The sequence below is a fragment of the Heteronotia binoei genome, chromosome 4 (assembly GCF_032191835.1).
Source record: "Heteronotia binoei isolate CCM8104 ecotype False Entrance Well chromosome 4, APGP_CSIRO_Hbin_v1, whole genome shotgun sequence".
NCBI lineage: Eukaryota > Metazoa > Chordata > Lepidosauria > Squamata > Gekkonidae > Heteronotia > Heteronotia binoei.
In genome coordinates, this window is record NC_083226.1 from 159,790,822 (window position 1) to 159,810,438 (window position 19,617).

At 43.8% G+C, this 19,617-nt stretch overlaps 1 protein-coding gene across 3 annotated transcripts in view; it reads right to left on the reverse strand.

Moving 5' to 3' along the window:
* Positions 1–19,617, reverse strand: part of ZNF532 (zinc finger protein 532) — a 72,577-nt gene that overhangs the window by 35,231 nt on the left and 17,729 nt on the right. For all 3 annotated transcript variants that reach the window (XM_060236103.1, XM_060236105.1, XM_060236104.1), the window contains exon 2: positions 9,741–12,104. In XM_060236103.1, coding sequence (XP_060092086.1) covers positions 9,741–12,077 — 2,337 coding nt within the window. In that variant the 5' untranslated portion in view covers positions 12,078–12,104. The remainder of the gene's footprint in view (positions 1–9,740; positions 12,105–19,617) is intronic.

Sequence of the window (19,617 nt, forward strand, 5' to 3'; positions counted from 1 at the left end):
CTCACTGGGGATGACTGTGTATTTTATTTAGAGAGCTTTCCCTCTCTTTTGAGAGGGAAGGCTGCATGGCATAGCCCCATGGTGGTCAAACTTGCTCAAAGAGCCACATAGAATAAACATCAGATGTTTGAGAGCCGCAAGACATGAACGTCAGATGTTTCAGAGCCACAAAGGAGGGAGGGAGGCAAACAGATGGGGGAGGGAGAGGTGGAACTTTAAATGCATTCTCCAAACTGCCAGCTGACTTGGCCTGGCGAAGTGATTTAAAGAGAGAAATGCCCTCTCCAAGCCGGCTGACAGGGAGGTGGGGGCTTTGAGAGCCACACAATATGTGTGAAAGAGCCATGTGTGGCTCCCGAGCTGCAGTTTGGCCACCCCTGGCCGGATCTCATCTGAACATTCCAAGGGTCAGCGCTTAGAAGGGAAACCTCCAAGGAGGAAGGCAATGGCAAACCTCCTCTGCTTTGAAAGCCCCTTGGCTGGGGTCGCCGTATGTCCATTGCGATTTGACAACATACCACATGGACACTCTTAAGACTCAAAAGGTGACCTAGTTGTTACTCTCCAGACCGTCCTGACCTCTTCCTTTGGAGAATACGGATCATGCAAGAATAGGCTACACTAAGATTTCTCCCCACTCCCGTTGCACTCTCTGTCCCTGTGAAAAAGCCCTTGCCACACTGATCCTCTAAACGTGGCAACACAAATATCAGCATACACAAGTATTTCAACACAGCTGGTAAACATGAGAGGTCAGGGCACCACCGAATGGGCTTTGTTCCTTCTCTCATGACCCAGTGGAGAAGATTTTAAGGTGTCCTTCAGTACCGCTATTCAGAGCTTTTTTTGTACCAGGGACTCCTTTGCATATTAGGCCATACCCTCCTGATGTAACCAATCCTCCAAGAACTTACAGGGTTCTTAGTACAGGGCCTACTGTAAGCTCCAGGAGGATTGGCTACATCAGGGGTGCTTAAATTCCACTTGAGAAGGTGGAGTATTTGTGAGCATTCCCTGGCATCAAAGAAATGCAGGCAATGAGTAGGGAAGACCTGTACGATAAAAGGTAAGAGCCATATGGTTGAACTTCACTTTATTCTTTTTCAGCTTATTATAATGTAGAATGTTTATACCCTGGAAAAACTATTTTTTACATGGGAGGGTTATCCAAACAATGCATTTTCTTAAAAATATTGCAGTTTTTTCTGCAAACCCGAGGCTTCCTCCACCTTTGGAGAAAAATCTCCTGGCTGTCCTTGGCCCCACTATATGGATTTTTTTAATCCATATTCAGTTCAGAATTATATATGGTTTTCAAGCTGTTTAAACAAAAACAACCAGGGCTTTTTTTGTAGCAGGAACTCCTTTGGACATTAGGCCACACACCTCTGATGTAGCCAATCTTTCAAGAGCTTACAGGGCTCTTCTTACAGGGCCTACTGTAAGCTCTTGGAGGATTGGCTCCACCAGGGGGGTGTAGCCTAATATGCAAAGGAGTTCCAGCTACAAAAAAAGTCCTGAAAACAACACAAGCATTGGGAAACTAGTCAGAGTTGGTTACAATTGAAATGAACAGATCTGACTTCCAACAAGGCCACCAGCCGCAGGTGTTAGACCAGGGGTCCCCAACCCCCAGTCCGTGGCCTGTTAGCAACCGGGCCATGATTTCATTATATATTACAATGTAGTAATAATAATAATAAGACGACATTGGATTTATATCCTGCCCTCCACTCTGAATATCAGAGTCTCAGAGTGGCTCAAAATCTCATTTCTCTTCCTCCCCCACAGCAGACATCCTGTGAGGTGGGTGGGGCTGAGAGAGCTCTCCCAGAAGCTGCCCTTTCAAGGACAACTCTGTGAGAAGCTATGGCTGACCCAAAGCCATTCCAGCAGCTGCAAGTGGAGGAGTGAGGAATCAAAGCTGGTTCTCCCAGATAAGAGTCCACGCACTTCACCACCACACCAAACACTTCAGAAATAAAGTGCACAATTGTATCATCCCAAAACCATCCCCCCCCCCACACACACCCCCAGTTCATGGAAAAATTGTCTTCCACAAAATCGGTTCCTGGTGCCAAAAAGGTTGGACTGCTGCGTTAGGCAACCCTTCTCCCTTTTTGTAAAGTCACAAGGAAGGCAGCCAATAGCTTCTCAGTGTCACTGAGCCGCCATAGATAGCTGGTCAGCTGTGTTTGGCTTACCAGACCAGAAACTGCAAATCTGGAACAGAGGTTAGCCCCAGGTGATGTCTGATGCTCTGTGTCGCAGGGAAGCGATCATTAAGGACCATGATAATACCAATCCCACTGAAATGAAGGAGAGCGCTCTAAAGCAGGAAGTGTTGGAATACATTCTAGGGGCATACATTCTAGGTTCTCAAACAACAAGCTAGTGAACTTAACTGAATGTCAAACAAAGTCTACCAGGGAAAAGCACTGGGCCATCAAAGTATGGAAGATGTATTTGGGGATCCTGAACTGAATCCCCTCTACTGCCATTTGCTGTTACTAAACAGCTAAGGAAGTCCTTGGAGATTAAGAGGTGCAAATGAACTGCCAACCCTAGCAGGCACTGGATATAACTTTGTATAATGCACACTTGAGATAGTCTTCTTATCTGTGTTCCACAACGGCCAAGCAGCTATATACTCTCACCCACTGCAAACCCTGCGCACATACAGAGGTAATACAAAAAGCATTTTCTATGGTGCTTATCTGCCTGGAACCCTTGTACAGATATTCTGCAGTGTTCCACACTATTTATTTCCTATTCAGCTCTATCCAGGGAGCAGCAGAGAAGCAAAATCTTACTGTCAAAGGTGAGCGGGAAGTCTTTGTTGAGAATCTTGATCCAGCAGCATTGTGTGTGTGTGTGTGTGTTTATAACTAAATGTATAGGAAAGTGGCACAATGTAGCTCAATTTCATGAAATCTCAGAAGCTAACTAAGCAGGGTCAGTACTTGGATGGGAGACCACCAAAGAAGGCAATGGCAAACCACCTCTGCTTCTTACTTGTCTTGAAAACCCCTTTCTGGGGCTGCCGTAAGTTGGCTATGACTTGATGGCGCTTTGAACGCACACAAAGATATGTATGTTTATACACATGCACATCTATATGGAATGGAATCTCTACTGATGCTGAACATTTTTCTATATTTTCACACTTTCAGAATTAATTTTTTTTTGAAGGAAAGGAGGAGGAGACTGGATTTATACCCCACTCGTCACTACCCGAAGGAGTCTCAGAGCGGCTTACAATCTCCTTTCCCTCCCCCTCCCCACAACAGACACCTTGTGAGGTCAGTGGGGCTAAGAGAGCTCTCCAAGAACTGCTCCTGAGCAGAACAGCTTTGAGAGAGTTAAGACTGACCCAAGGTCACTCCAGCAGTTGTATGTGAAGGAGTGGGGAATCAAAGCACGTGATGTACTCAGACATTAAGCAGCAAATGAAGGTAGCATTGGTAAGAGGTGCTGATGCTAGAATGGAACTACAAGTTATGCACAGGTCTCTTTTTTATGACATTTTTACAGACTGCATGTGCTGGGATTGTAATTTAAAAGGAAACACTGACATGATTGGTTTTTTTTTTTTTAAAAAAAAAACCTTTCCCCTTAGGTGATTTACTAATTAAAAATCCCCATCCCAAATTTTTTTACCCAGTTGAAGACTGTATACTTTAATGTTTCCCAGTTCAGGGGCAAAACAGCTTGAAGGCAGTGGTCTTCAATGGGAAAGCAGCCCAAGATGAAAGAGTTAAAAAAAACTCCCCCATCTCACATTCAACTATGCTGCATCATTAAGAAATAAAACATAATAACAAAGAATCACAGAATGACAAGCACTACATGCTTCTATGCTAAGAGAAGCATTTCCAAAAATTCACTTGTGAAGGATTCACTTTTAAAGCAAAATAGAGAAGCTGTGGAGAGTTCCCAGTTTTAATCGAGGTGCAGACATGAACTCAGCGGAATACAATCCTATGCAAATTTGCATCAATCTAACCTATTTATTTCGGTGGGATTAGACTGGAGTAATACTGCACAGGATTGTATTTTATCAGTGTTTTTTTAAAAAATACTTTCCTGGAAGTTGGTGCCAACTGAGTAGACTTCAGTAGGATTCCAAGTACACCAGCTTATTGTTGGCTACTTAATGCAAGCAAGTCCCCAATTTCTATGCGGAGATAAGAGATGTGGGTAGAATGAAGGGAAAGGTGGATGGAGGGGGGGATGTTTTCCTGATTTCCACCCTAAAGGATTGTTTCCAATGCAAAATGCTTGAGGTGAACCAAGGAGGGAAAAACTCCTAGGATTTTTTTTTTCTCATTTGTAATGAGTGAAATGCTTTTCAAGGCCAGGCTTTGTTCATTTTGAAAGTATATTAGACAATTTTCATATAAGGCGAGCTCCAGCATGAGAAAAATGATAATTCTAGTGAATATTGTAAACAAAGACATCATTTTCAAGAATATATTCCATGTCTAAATATGACTAGTTTTATAGTATTGAAGAGTGTGATGTTTTCAATGTTACCAAGTTTAGCTTCATATCCAAATATACTTTTAGCCTTATTGTGGCTGCATGAGTCTGTTTCTGTCCAAAGAATCCACTTTACTTTGTTCACTACAAAAACTTATATTTTCTTTTTTTCAATTTATATTTTCCCCCCTCTTCCCTCAATAGGGCAAAAACTAATGTAACCTGTGCAAAAGACTGTACAGGGTGCAGAAGTCTGCAGCTGTATTTGCTATTTTTGCTTCAAGAAAGCGAAGGCATATATACTTTTAAATTTCACACATATGCCAAACAGTACAATTTGTATGTGAGCTTATAAATTATGCCTTTCACACTGTTCAATTGAGTATCATAAAAAAGCACAGAATGGCATATATTTCAGTCCTTTCTCACCCATCCTGAGAAAAACAGCTTTCCCTCTGTGGCTTCAAAATTTATGATGTTACATGAGGATAATCCTCTAAGCTGAAGGTGGGGATTCAGAGTCTTTATTTTGGGTGTCTATGCGCAGCAAATCCATTCTGGATCAGACCCGTGACCTACCAACATAGTGTCACATCCAAAACAGGTCCAGATCTTTAGATGACCCCAAGTCTTGGCACATGACAATATCACCAACACCATGTCAGACTTCAATATGGGAGACCCAAGTCAGAACTCCCCCTCTGTCAGGGAAACCCACTGGGTGATCTTGGAGACCACTCACACACTTGTAGTTTAACCCATCTGATGGAGCACTTATGAGGATAAAAGGGAGAAGGGAGAACAATCTCCCCAATGGGGAGAAAAGAGGGTATATGTATTTAAATAAATAAGGATCTTGGGCCTCAAGGCTACTGGCTGTGGTCATTAGACCACAAATGGACTCCTTTCCCTTTGAAATACTTGCCAGATGCAAAGGAACTTCAAGAACAGAATGGAGAGAGAAATTGCTGAATTACAAATTATTATGAAACTTGGAACAAACACCTCCCCAGGACTGTATGGGGATATTGGGTTTTTTATCTTATTACATATGCTAAACACACTCTCAGTGAGTATAGCTATACATCCACAGTATTCCAATGTATTTCTCTTTTATAATAGTGTATCAGAATTATGAAGATCTACAACACATCTTAGAATTAACACCAAAAAAAGATGTCCTCCTCATCATAGGGGACTGGAATGCCAAAGTAGGAAGTCAAAAGGTGACCGGAACAACTGACAAGTTTGGCTTGGAGAACAAAACGAAGCCGGGCAAAGGCTAATAGAGTTTTGTCACGAGAACAAGCTAGTCATAGCAAACACCCTCTTCCAACAACCTAAAAGGCAACCCTACACGTGGACATCACCTGATGGGCAACACAGAAATCAGATCGATTATATACTCTGCAGTCAAAGATGGAGAAGCTCCTTACAGTCAGCAAAAACAAGACCTGGAGCTGACTGCGGTTCAGATCATGAGCTAATCACAAAATTCAGGCTTAAACTGAAGAAAACTGGGGAAGCCATTAGGCCATTCAGGTTTGACCTTGATCACATCCCTTAAGTGGAGGTGAAGAATAGGTTTAAGGAACTAGAGTTGATAGAGTGCCTGAAGAACTATGGACGGAGGTTCGTGACATTGTACAGAAGGCAGCAATCAGCACCATCCCAAAAGAAAAAGAAATGCAAGAAAGCAAAGTGGCTGTCTGATGAAGCTTTACAAATAGCTGAGGAAAGAAGAAAACCAAAAGGCAAAGGTGAAAAGGAAAGATTCACCCAACTGAATGCAGATTTCCAGAGAACAGCAAGGAGAGATAAGGAGACCTTCCTGAAGGAACAATGCAAAGCAATAGAGGAAAATAATAGAATGGGAAGGACAAGAGATCTATTAAACAAAATTGGAGAAATCAAGGGAACGTTTCGTGCAAAGATGGCCATGATAAAGAACAAAAACAGTAGGGACCTAATAGAAGCAGTAGAGATTAGGAAGAGGTGGCAAGAATACACAGAAGAATTATACAAGAAGGATCTCAATATCCTGGACAACCATGGCAGTGAAATCAATGACCTTGAGCCAGACATCCTGGAGCGTGAAGTCAGATGGGCCTTAGAAAGTATTACTAACAACAAAGCGAGTGGAGATGATGGGATCCCAGTTGAGCTATTCAAAGTCCTAAAAGATGATGCTGTTAAAGTGATGCACACATTATGTCAACAAATTTGGAAAACAAAACAGTGGCCACAGGATTGGAAAAGGTCAGTTTATATTCCAATCCCAAAGAAGGGTAATGCCAAGGAATGTTCAAACTATCGCACCATTGCACTCATTTCACATGCCAGCAAGGTCATGTTAAAGATCCTACAAGCTAGGCTTCAGCAGTATGTAGATTGGGAACTACCAGAAGTTCAAGCTGGGTTTTGGAGAGGTAGAGGAACTAGAGATCAAACTGCCAACATTCGCTGGATTATGGAGAAAGCATGGGAGTATCAGAAAAATGTCTATTTCTGCTTCATTGACTATGCTAAAGCCTTGATTGTGTGGATCACAACAAACTGTGGCAAGTCCTTAAAGAGATGAGATTACCATACCACCTCACATGTCTCCTGAGAAACCTGTATAAGGGTCAAGAAGCAACTGTCAGAATGGGATATGGAACAACTGATTGGTTTAGAATAGGAAAAGGAGTTCGACAAGGATGTATATTGCCACCCTGCTTATTTAATTTATATGCAGAGTACATCATGCGGAATGTTGGCCTGGATGAAGCACAAACTGGAATTAAGATTGCTGGGAAAAGCATCAACAACCTCAGATATGCAGATGACACTATTTTAATGGCAGAAAATGAGGACCTAAAGAACCTCTTGTTGAGGGTGAAAGAGGAGAGCACAAAAGTAGGCTTGAAACTCAACATAAAAAAAAAACTAAGATCATGGCATCTGGCCCCATCACACCTTGGCAAATAGAAGGGGAAGACATGGAAGTAGTGACAGACTTCACATTTCTGGGATCCAAAATCACTGCAGATGGTGAGTGTGGCCATGAAATTAAAAGACGTTTGCTACTTGGGAGGACAGCTATGGCGAACCTGGGCAGTATAATAAAAAGTAGAGACATCACCCTGCCAACAAAAGTCTGTATAGTCAAAGCAATGGTATTCCCTGTAGTAATGTATGGCTGTGAGAGCTGGACCATAAGGAAGGTCGAGTGCAGAAGAATAGATGCTTTTGAGATGTGGTGCTGGAGAAGACTCTTGAGAGTCCCTTGGACTGCAAGAAGATCAAATCAGTCAGTCCTAAGGGAAATCAACCCAGTCTGTTTCCTGGAAGGTCAGATGCTGAAGCTCAAATACTTTGGCCACCAAATGAGAAAGAAGCACTCCCTGGAGAAGATCCTGATGCTAGGAAAGACAGAAGGCAAAAGAAGAAGGGGACGGCAAAAGATGAGATGGCTGGACAAACACGAATGAGATGGCTGTAACAAACACGAATTTGAGCAGACTTTGGAGGATGGTGGAAGACAGGAGGGCTTGGCGTGACTTTGTCCATGGGGTCGCAAAGAGTCGGACTTGACTGTGAGGCTGAACAACAACAACATCAGAATAATGTTTTATACTGCCATAATCAAATAAGGGATATTGGCTATTCATTTCACTACATATACCTAACCCATTTTCATTTTATGTATTCTTCTTTTCTAATGACAGACTAGAATGATGTTTATAATTGTTTATAATGATGTTTATAGATTGATGCTGATAAGTAAATTAGGTAGCCCACAACTAGGAAATACATGTCCTTCTGTGATTTGCAAAAACACCAATCGGCAGGGAACTTTATTACCTTTTATGGCTACCCAGACCAAATGGCCAAGCCACACTGTTTTATCATGTGACCACAGCCAGTTTGCACTCTTAACTGAATGTATTTCAGCTGCATGTATTTCAGCTCACAATACCTGATCCCATCGTCTGATGAAGTGTGCTTAGAGAGCACATGAAAGCTTACGTTCTGAATAAAACGTTGCTGGTCATAAAAGACACAACTTGACTCCTACTTTGTTCAACTGCTTCAGACCAACATGGCTGCCCTCTTGGATCTATTGCCAGATGCAAGAAAAAGCATTCTTTTTATCAGGGCTTTTTTTTGCAGAAAAAGCCCAGCAGGAACTCATTTGCATATTACGCCACACCCCCTTGACACCAAGTGTTCCTATGCATTCCTGCTCAAAAAAGCCCTGCTTTTTGTGTAGCCAGAGCAAAAGACTTCATCAAGTTACTAGGTTTTCTCAGGCATTCACGGCATATCTTGGGCTACTGCTCAGAGTCATGGGAGCTACAGTTCAGCTGGGGCTCTGTTATTCTGCATGCACCACAAGTACAAAGCAGCATCCACGGCCCAAGACCCTATTGTGAATTTTAGGTCACAAACTGAGCTCCTATGAGGAACATGGAAGAGGCTGGACCTCATTTATGGCGCTGGAAAAAGGATGCCACTGCAGTGCTCTTACATACCCAGTCTGGAGTCTAGATTAATTTTAATGACACGCCCAGATTAAGTACTATAGGGAAACATCTGGAGACTGAAGACTACATCTTGAGCACCATAGCTGCTTCCAGATTTCAACAGATATGAGATGAACTCAGCAGCAACTGCCACAGTAATGGATTTCACCCACAATCCTTGAGATTTGGCAAGAGGTTTTTATATGAATACTCAGTTACTTCAGAGTTTGATTGGCCTTAGCATTTACACTGCTAAATACCACCCCCGCTTTTTTAGCATGGGTCAAGATCAAAATCCAGACAGTTGTATAAAGCACCTCCCTGATACTACCGGTTCATTGCCACGGAAATGTCCCTTAAGAAGCTAGCCAAGAGCTCTTAAGGCCATTATGTTCTTACAAGAAATAACTAAAGTACCCTTGCAGTTTCCAAATGTTTCATGCCTCACCCTTCCCTCCACTTAAAGAACCTCCTTCCAATCTTTTTTCTCAACAACCAAAAGATAACAAAGACTAAAACCAGAATCCAGTGACACCTAAGGACTAACAAAATTTATTTCAGAGAAAAGCATAAATTTTGTTGGTCTTTACCATGCCACTGGACTCCGGTTTTATCTTGCTGCTGCTGCAGCTGCGGACTAGCACAGCTACCCATCTGGGAATGATAAAAACAAGGAACGTGCATGGAAAAGAAAAAACAGGCAAAAGTACAAAACTGCCCACATAATATGCAAAATGTGAGATACTGTACTTGTCCACTTGAGTCTGCAGCATGCTGGAAGTGAGTAGCTAGAGCTGTCTCGTCTTGGAAAACTTCGTTACACTCCAAACACTTCAGGCTATGCCGGCATAGCTTTGATGAGTCTTCGTCCAGAGGCATAGCTGGAGGCACAGGAGTGCTCGCTGGAGCCGATATGACTGTCCCGGTTATGCCGGACTGTATCTTTGCTACAGTATGGGTGCCCACACCAACAGGGCTTTGAAGAACGGATGATGCAATGGAAGTATTACCTACAGGGGAAGCAATCATTTGATCTGTAGGAACCGGTTTCAGAATCAAATGGGAACACTGCATCACAACTCCCTTCTCTTTATGTCCCCGGGCGTGGGAGAGGAGGCTGCATTTGTTGTAGAAAACAAGGTTTTTTGTGCAATGGTTGCAGGTGACCTCAATCCGCACACTCCTCCGATCGTAGTGCTGCGTCAGACTCTTTTCGAGAGCAAACGAGTCCCCACACTCCAAACACTTGTAACCGCGCGTGGGCAAAGTGATACCTGCGTTTGCAGGAGGACTGAGGTTTGGGACGTAAACCGGGACAGGGTTAACACTGCTGAGCACCTTGTTGAAAGCTTCAACCACTGAACTCTGCAAAGATGACACCACCTGGACGCGAGATACTTTTTTAGAAGGCTGTGACGCTGCCGCAGAAATTATTGCCTGCTTGATCTGTTGCTGAGGTTTTGTTAGCACTTGGCGGAGTTCCGAGGTGGTCTGAGCACTTTGAGGCAGTAGATTAAGGTTGGCAAGATGGACCGTCTTTGGCACAAGTTTTGCACTGGCAAGGCTCGAGGCTGGCACCACAACAGTCTGCTGCTGTATCGCGTTGGCGGCTTTGATAATGGCACTGCTGGCACTCTGCACCGACGCAGCGGATATTACTGTGGCTTTCACCGTTGTGTTGTTAGCCAGTTTCAGATTGATAACTTGCGACCCTGCTGTCTTAACAGCCGAAACTGGAAGAAAAGCAGTAGCCACGGGCTTAATGGTAACCTGTTTGGGAGCGAGTTCCGCTGTCGTCACAGCATTGGCGACAACTGTTGACTGAAGAGGTGCCCTAGGAGGAGAAGAAAGGACTGCAGAGGTTGGAGAAGACAACAGCGATGTCACGGAAGCAACCATGGAACCAGTTTGGTCCGGTTTCCTCCCACTGTCCAAATCAATTTCCGGCAACACCCTTGTAACCGTTCTCTTGATTTCCCCGGATGACGTCTTGATGGTTTTTATACGAACTTTTGGAATTGCTGGTGTTGAGCCTGCAGGAGACGGAGGAGATCCTTTACTGCTGTTTTCACTCGATACACTCCTAGGACTATCAGGCTGTTTCGCTGAGGATTTTTTAGCACAATCGATGAGACTCTGGGATTCCGGTGATTTGTCCAAGGCCCTAGGACTTTCATTCATATCTTTCGGCAACGGAGAAGATTCTCCTGAATTAGACTGTGGGTCTTTACTGGTGTCCGTTGCTGCTTTTTTAGCACTAAGCGCTGCAATTGCAGCAATACATGAGGAAAGTTTTGCTGACGATTTCGCTTTAGACTGTGAAACGCTGGCAAGGGTTACTTCTCCTTTTTCTGTGCCTGTTTTCCCATCAAGTGCCCTGTTTTCAAGTAGTTTTTCAGAGTTTTCTTTAAGCAGCTTATCATCTATTTTCCTCATTTTAAAAGGTTCGTACATACCCAAAGGCGCTGAGTTTGCTTCAGAGTCTCTTTTAACGACTTTGTTTTTATCTGCATTACCTGAACCAGTAACTCCAGGCTTAATGAGGTTTTCTCCTCCAAGTACCTTAAGCGTCTCGTATTCCTGTTGGGAGACAGACCCTGTTAATACATTCGCTCTAAAGTTTCCACGCATGTCTTCTTTATCTGGAGGATCATCCACCTCAATTTTTTCGTCATCGTCGAACTCTTCGGCACTTGAGATAGGACTAAACTGATTGAAGGCAGACTCTTTGAGTGTAGTCTCTGAAACAGAGCTCTCATCCTTCAGAGATTTCCCTTCCTCTTTGTTATAGCCTTCTAGAGTCGATACAGTTAGAAACCCGTTATGCAAACCATTGCCCGTGGGATGATGGCCATCTTTCTCTGCTCCTTCAGAAGAATCGACAGTTCGCACGTTTTTCACAATGACACTTACACCGACATCTGATGACGAGGGCGCATGGGAGTCGTCATCAGCATGTACGTTCTGCTTTATGTGGCTTTCGTGATCATCATGTCCCGATTCAATAGCAGCTTTAGGGTCAACCATATCCGGGATGTCAAACGCCGCAAGGAGGTCATCAAAGTCTGGGGTCTTCATATCTCCCATGATCACGTTAATTGTTTAGAAGTAAATCTACAAAATGAACAGATGTTTTATATGAGTACTACAATATGGAGTTCCACCAAACATCTCATCTGCATGCATTACTCGTTTAAAACTGCCCTGATTAACAGCATGAAGTTTTTGGCAGAACACGGAATCTTCTCATACAAACATATTTTCTTTATATAAAGTTTACTTATACTGACTCAGAACACACAACCATTTATCTCAGTGTTATCTACCCTAACCAACAATAACTCCCCAGGATCTCAGACAAAGAAAGGTCTTCTCCAATATGAGCTACCTGAAATCATTTGTCTGGAAAAATAAGGGACTGAACTTGGAAACATCTGCCCTGCTATCGAGCCATAGTCCCCTCCTCCTCCCAGTCTTCATTGCATCATAGTTACATATCTTCAAGTCTCTGTTTTTCCATTGGTAATATATGGAGAATCAATTTAAGCCCAGAGTAACATGATCATATGATGCTATTAACAGGAGGCTTTCATACTCATTGGCAAAGCTCTCCCCCCCCCCCCCCCCGGCTTCCTATAGATGAATGGTCTTGTAAGAGAAAGATGTATTTCTCCCTAGGGACAGGAGGCAAGCAAATTTTAAATGAAAGATCACATTGCAAGCAAAAGGAAAAGCATGAGGGGGGGGGGAATGATCAGAAATAGCAAATCGGGATACGTTTTTTAAAAAATTTTGCCTTCAAGTTCCAGTCAACATGGTGACCCCGTAGGGTTTTCAAGGCAAGAGACATTCAGAGGTGGTTTGTGATTGCCTGCCTCTGCAGAGCAGCCCTAGTATTCCTTGGTAGTCTCCCATCCAAATATGAACCACGGCCAACCCTGCTTAGTTTCCAAGATCTGACAACATTGGGCTACCAGGGGTATAGTTATGAAGACATAAATTCAATTTCCAGCACTGAACAAAGAATACAACATGGCTGGACAGGTTGTTTTATCTGTTGGATAAACATATGGAGCAGAGGTCCATCAGTGGCTATTAGCCACAGCATACTATTGGAACTCTCTGTATGGGGCAGTGATGTTCTATATTCTTGATGCTTGGGGGGACACAGTGGGAGGGCTTCTAGTGTCCAGGCTCCACTGATGGACCTCCTGATGGCACCTGGGGTTTTTTTTGGCCACTGTGTGATCCAGAGTGTTGAACTAGATGGGCCATTGGCCTGATTCAACATGGCTTCTCTTATGTTCTCATGTTCTTATTTGCAAAGGATATGGAAAATTCATATATCGGACCTTCATCCTACAATGGAGGAAAAGTGACAAGTGTTCATCCAGCTGCTGCTTAAAGACTGCCAGTGAGGGGCAGCTCACCACCTCCCTCAGTAGCCAATTCCATTGTTGAACTACTCTTGCTGTAAAAAAGTTGTTTCTAACATCCAACTGGTACCATCTTGCCCTTAATTTAAACCCATTATTGTGAGTTCTATCCTCTGCCGCCAACAGGAACAGCTCCCTGCCCTCCTCTAAGTGACAGCCCTTCAAATATGTAAAGAGAGCAATCATGGTCAGGGCCGGTCTTAGGGCGCCCAGAGCCCCAGGCAAATCCACTGCCGCCCTCCTCTGCGGCACCCCGATGCCTGCATCCTTCTGCCCCCCAGAAGTAACGTGGGGAGGACACCCGGGTGCCAGCTACCTTCGCCTCCTTTCCAAGGCCTGATAATCTATACACTTTCCATCTTTGAGAATCCATGCTCCTCTGGAGTCAGGTACTAATCTTTGTCCCCCCCAAAGAAGGAATTACTATCTAGTCCTTTTGCTGTTGTAGTAGAAATGATATTGCTGTAAGCTGTGAGACGGAAAACCTTTTGTTCCATTTGCGTAACTAAGTTCTAGGTGCTCTGGCCTTGGGAGAGAAATGACTAATCTCCTGCAGTTTTCCTGTTTTCTAAGTAGAAATTTCCAGGATGGTTCCAGCTCATAGACACAGTCATTTCCAATAACTGAATTATTGCAGTGAATTCTAGGGTAGAATAAATGTATCCACAGTCTACAACAGTCTAAACAAGAAAGAAAGAATGTCTGTGTGCAAGCTGAGAGCTAAAAAAAATAAAGGCAAAGTACTAGAAGGGTCTAAGAAACCAACATACAACAGGAAGTCATCCCTAACAACAGCTCCAAATCTAATTCCAAGATGGAATAGGCAGCTTTGTGACGTCTTAAGAGTCAACTTATTGCAGTGATTCTGCACTGAGCCAAATAGAGAACAGTTCAGTTTTAATGCAGAGATGCTTGAAATGCTCATAGCAATTGAAGACAATACTGGTATATAATACTGTGTATTCCCACCACCTCCTACTAAATGAAAATAACTCCATTTTAAAAACTTGGTTTGGCAGCATCAGCTGTAGATCCTGTTTATATCTGATAGTATTTGGTATATAAGGTATATTGGTATACAGTATACAGTATTTGGTATACTGTTAAATAATTTTAACACTAAAGATATCTGCTTAATGCTCCAAAGTCACAATCTGCACAAGGGAAAGTGAAGTGCCAGGATCAAGTTTGCAGCTTCCCAGAGCTTTTTTTTTTTTTTTTTTAAGCAGGAATGCACAGGAATGCAGTTCCAGCTGGCTTGGCATCAAGAGGTGTGGCCTAATATGCAAATGAGTTCCTGCCGGGCTTTTTCTACCAAAAAGGTCCTATAGCTTCCACTCAAGAAATATCAAGTCCTCTTTTTAAAAAAAAGTAAATAAATTGCAGCTTGTTTCCCCCCCAAGTTTTTGTATGTGACACTTCCAATTTTTCCCTTACAACCTCTGTGGCAGAACGTGCCCACTCTGTCCTGCAAGCCCCGTTCCACCCTGCCCTCCTAAGGGGTTCCCAACTCCCTGGAGGTGCTTTTTCCTTCTATGATAAACGTGCTGCTGCCACCTGATCAATTTAGGGATTTTGCACTAGGGGGATCAGGACCCTCAGCTCCCCTTCCAAATTCTGAGGCCCTGCCTCTGTGTTCCCCACTGCCCAGCATCTGGCAACTGGGCACCCTCGGGGTGAATAACCAGTTGCCAACTGCTTGTTTCCCCCCCTCCTGGGGCTTCTTTTTAAGATAGCGTGTCCAAGACAGTAGGGGTCTGTGTGGTACAGAGAACCACTACCAGCAATCTAAGTTATAAAGCATTTCTTAAAAGAACATGTTTACCAGCATACTTCTAGCACAGCACTAGACTGAGCAAAGGAAAACAAAAGAACTTGGCAAGAAACACAAATCCTTTATCCCTGCTCTCAACATGCCCTACCTGATGGTAAAATATAGGACAGGTTCTTTAACTTAGCTGCTGTTGTTTCTCTACAGAGCTGCCATTAACCTCCCAGCATCCTTCAGCCCTTCAGGTGGACAGCATGGTCAAAAATGGCTGCCAGCTTGTAGGTCTCAGCTAAGAGTTCTCCTGCCTGCTGCATCCCAAAGAGGAATTTTTTAAAATCCCCTCTGTTTCCCCTCCCCTTTGACCCGTCAGCCCAGATCAAAGCTTCTTTCCTGTTGTCTCCAGGAAGTGGCTATCTGAAGTCTATCTAGCATTTTACACCTCCCACCAATGTTCCCTCATAGCTGCAGTCTTCTGAGCAAAGATTTTACTTTGTGAGCTACTGGCATGAAAGTTGTGAGCTACTGCATAAATTATTGCACTCTGGGTTCACCCTTCCTGAGCTAAGACAAAAATGTGTTAGCTGGAGGCTAAAAATCTGTGAGCTAGCTCACACTAACTCACCTTAGAGGGAACACTGCCTCCCACTTTCCCTGAAGCAGGGAGAGAATGGGGGGGGGGGGCAGGTTTATCAGTCCCATTGTCTTTCCTGCTGGAGTCATTAGCATTTGTAGGAAGGTGAGCTGATGTGCCAGTGAATGGACTTCTTCCTCTGAATAGAGGGAAAAAAACCTGGTAAAATGCACAGGGAAGGCTTTTGCTGTTTGCCAACCCTCCAGGAGACAATGCCTTTCTCCACAACCTTCAAAAGCAATGCCCCGCAATCTGTGTTTTTTAAGGACCTTTCTTGGCTCTAAAAATAAACAAACCGGATGTTGAGATCATCTTTTGAAATATCCCAAAGATTCAATTCCACTCTGTTGTTGGAATGGATATGCATCTTATTTTCGACTGAGATTATTGCAAAAGCAAGATTATCATAATTACATTTGCTGAAGCATGAAGTTGGTATAAGATGCCAAGGAGATAAAAGAACCTATCAAATGAAATCTATTTAAACAGCCATTCCACGAGTTCTTTGAAAGCTGGAATTCAAATATCGTAACAACTGTCACCTCACACAATTTGAGGACAAAACTCAAATAAGTGGAACATTAATCATAAAGTTAGGACATGATAACATTAAACTAGCAATGGAAACAAGCAATTCCTGCCATTTGGCCAACACTGTGTAACTTTACCACCTAGAAACTGCTTTGCAAAAGGGAACAGTAAGTACCGGAACTCTGCTACAACTTTTTGGTCCCCTGTAGCCCTCTATTTATTGGAAACCAGTGACTTACACAGAATCATGGATAGGGTTGCCAAGTCCAATTCAAGAAATATCTGGGGACTTTGGGGGTGGAGCCAGGAGACTTTATGGGTAGAGCCAGGAGACATTAGGGGTGGAACCAAGATCAAGGCTGTGACAAGCATAATTGAACTCCAAAGGGAGTTCGGGCCATCATATTTAAAGGGACGGCACACCTTTTCAATGCCTTCCTTCCATAGGAAATAATGAAGGATAGGGGCACCTTCTTTTGGGGCTCATAGAATTGGATCCCCTGGTCCAATCTTTTTGAAACTTGGGGGGTATTTTGGGGAGAGGCACTAGATGCTATACTGAAAATTTGGTGCCTCTATCCCCAAAAACAGACCCCCCAGAGCACCAGATACGTGTGGATCAATTCTCCATGATTTTCTATGGGAATAAATCTCCATAGGGAATAATAGAGTTCCCAGCAGACATTTCCCTCCCTCCCGCTTTCTGACGACCCTGAAGTGGGGGGAGGGCCTCCAAACTGGGGGATCCCCTGCCCCCACTTGGGGATTGGCAACCCTAATCATGGAGTTGGAAGGGACCTCCAGGGTCATCTAGTCCAACCCCCTGCACAGTGCAGGAAACCCACAAATACCTACCCCAATCTGTGTATGTAGCGGGCATGTGCAGAAAGAGGGTGGCCCTCTGCCTCACCCACAACTTCCATGCACTGCCTCACTGGACTTAAGCTTGGATACTAAGGTGCTATTCTGTCCTCTAATGGAACAGCTTTTCCATCTGCACAGAGAAGGGAAATCCCCATACTGCAGATCAGTATTTCCTCTAAATTGAGTTAGTGTGAGCTAGCTCACAGATTTTTAGCCTTCAGCTCACATATTTTTGCCTTAGCTCAGGAAGGATGACCTCAGAATAATTTATGCAATAGCTCACCACTTTAATGCCAGTAGCTCACAAAGTAGAATTTTTGCTCACAAGACTCTGCCGCTTAGAGGGAACATTGCTGCAGATGCCAGATTTGTTCTTTGTTCCTTCAAGTCCACTGAGCTGCAGAAACACAGCTCCAGAACTGGTGATGGGACAGAAGACTACAATGAGAGGAGGGAGACAGGGAAGACATCTTCTCCTAGGGCAGGGGTAGAGAACCTTTTTTCTACCAAGGGCCATTTAGATATTTCTAACATCATTCATGGGCCATACAAAATTATCAACTTAAAAAACAGTGCTCCACTGAGGAAGAATGATTCAGACCAGCAAAATTAATGCAAATAATTGTTTTTCTATTTGAAGACACGTGGAGAGAGCCTAATTCAGCACATATACACACACTCTGACCTGCCGCCCTAGGCAAATGCCTAGGTCCAGGCATATCAGACCACATCCCCTAATATTAGCATATTAGGTCACACACTCATTAGCATATTAGGCCACACCATCTGGGATAATTGTGCAAATTGAACTGGTGGTAGCTGGCTCCCACCCCTCACCCCCGCCACCCTTCCGTCCCTCCCTTCAGCTGCTCCCAGCATACCTTTAAAGGCACCCACATATCCCAGCAGCAGTCCTTCAGCAAGCCCCAAGGCCAGACCAAGTGATCTCGAGGGCCGTAAATGGCCCTCGGGCCTGACATTCCCCACCCATCTCCTAGGGTGAATCTTTTTATGCTGTAGGATCCAAGCCATAAGGTTTCAGTGTAGCCTCTGGATATAGCGTCCAATGATCCAAGGCCCTATTTCTATAATCCTCACTGTTCAAACGGTAAAAATCATATGCGATAGCCTTATAAGCACTGGAGTCTGCTTGTACACCCTGTTTTAACATTACAGCCAATATATGGATGCAAAGCATCCTAAAAGGAGAAGCAGCAGTGCCTAGGTATCATGGTGGTGGCAAGTGCCATCAAGTCACAGCTAACATCTCTTCACAGAGAGGAGGATGTGGCTGAACTCCAGCCTATGGCTCTGAGATTGTGTTGCATCCATGGATGGTATTTACGTCTTCATATGCTCAGAGGCAACTAGAGAGCTCCCTTCCCCCAATCTCCCCAACTCTGTAGTTAATAAGCAAACCAAAGGAGGAATAAGGCAGGAGACACAAGCAGACCAACCCTCTCTCAATACATCCAATGCATTTTAGCAGTACAGACACCATATCCAGGCAATGGCTTGCCATTGTTTTTAAAAGATCAGGAAGAACAAGTGTTGTTGTGGATCAGAGGTTACAGCATCTGCTTAGTGTGCAGAAGGTCCCAATTTCCAGTATCTTCGATTTAAACACAGATCAGGCAGTAGGTGATGTGGAAGACCAGAAACCACGGAGAGCCACTGCCAGCCAGAGTAGACAAGAATGGTCCTTTCCAGACTGATCCATATAATTCAGCTTCCAGTGTTTGTGAGCAGAATGCAGAACAGTCAATGTCAAGGGAAGGTGGAAGGTGTTATAGCCACACATCCTTTCCGAAGCTCTACTTTATTTCCCATTAAGATTTCCTCCACTTTTACAATGGGAATTCTGTCCCCTGAGCTGGCAAATATGAGCAACATCTGGGAATAGAATGTGGCCTTAAGATATTACACAAATACAGGTCCAATCCAGTATGGGCCAAAGCTCTCTTCCATTATGGTGGGTTTGTTGGATGACTCCATTCAGTTTGTAGTATTCAGCACTTCACTCTGGTGGGCAAACCAAAACCAAGTGTGTTCTTACACAAATATCACAAGCAATCACTTCATATTACATTGCATGTCACTCTGACTCAACTGGCTAGGATCACTTCTCCTGCTGACATGTCAATCCATGCCACCCAAAGATAAGACGCTGGACCACCTTTCCAATGAGGAAAGAAGAAGAAGAAGAAGAAGAAGAAGAAGAAGAAGAAGAAGAAGAAGAAGAAGAAGAAGAAGAAGAAGAAGAAGAAGAAGAAGAAGAAGAAGATGATGATGATATCGGATTTATATCCCGCCCTCCACTCCGAAGAGTCTCAGAGCGGCTCACAATCTCCTTTACCTTCCTCCCCCACAACAAACACCCTGTGAGGTGGGTGG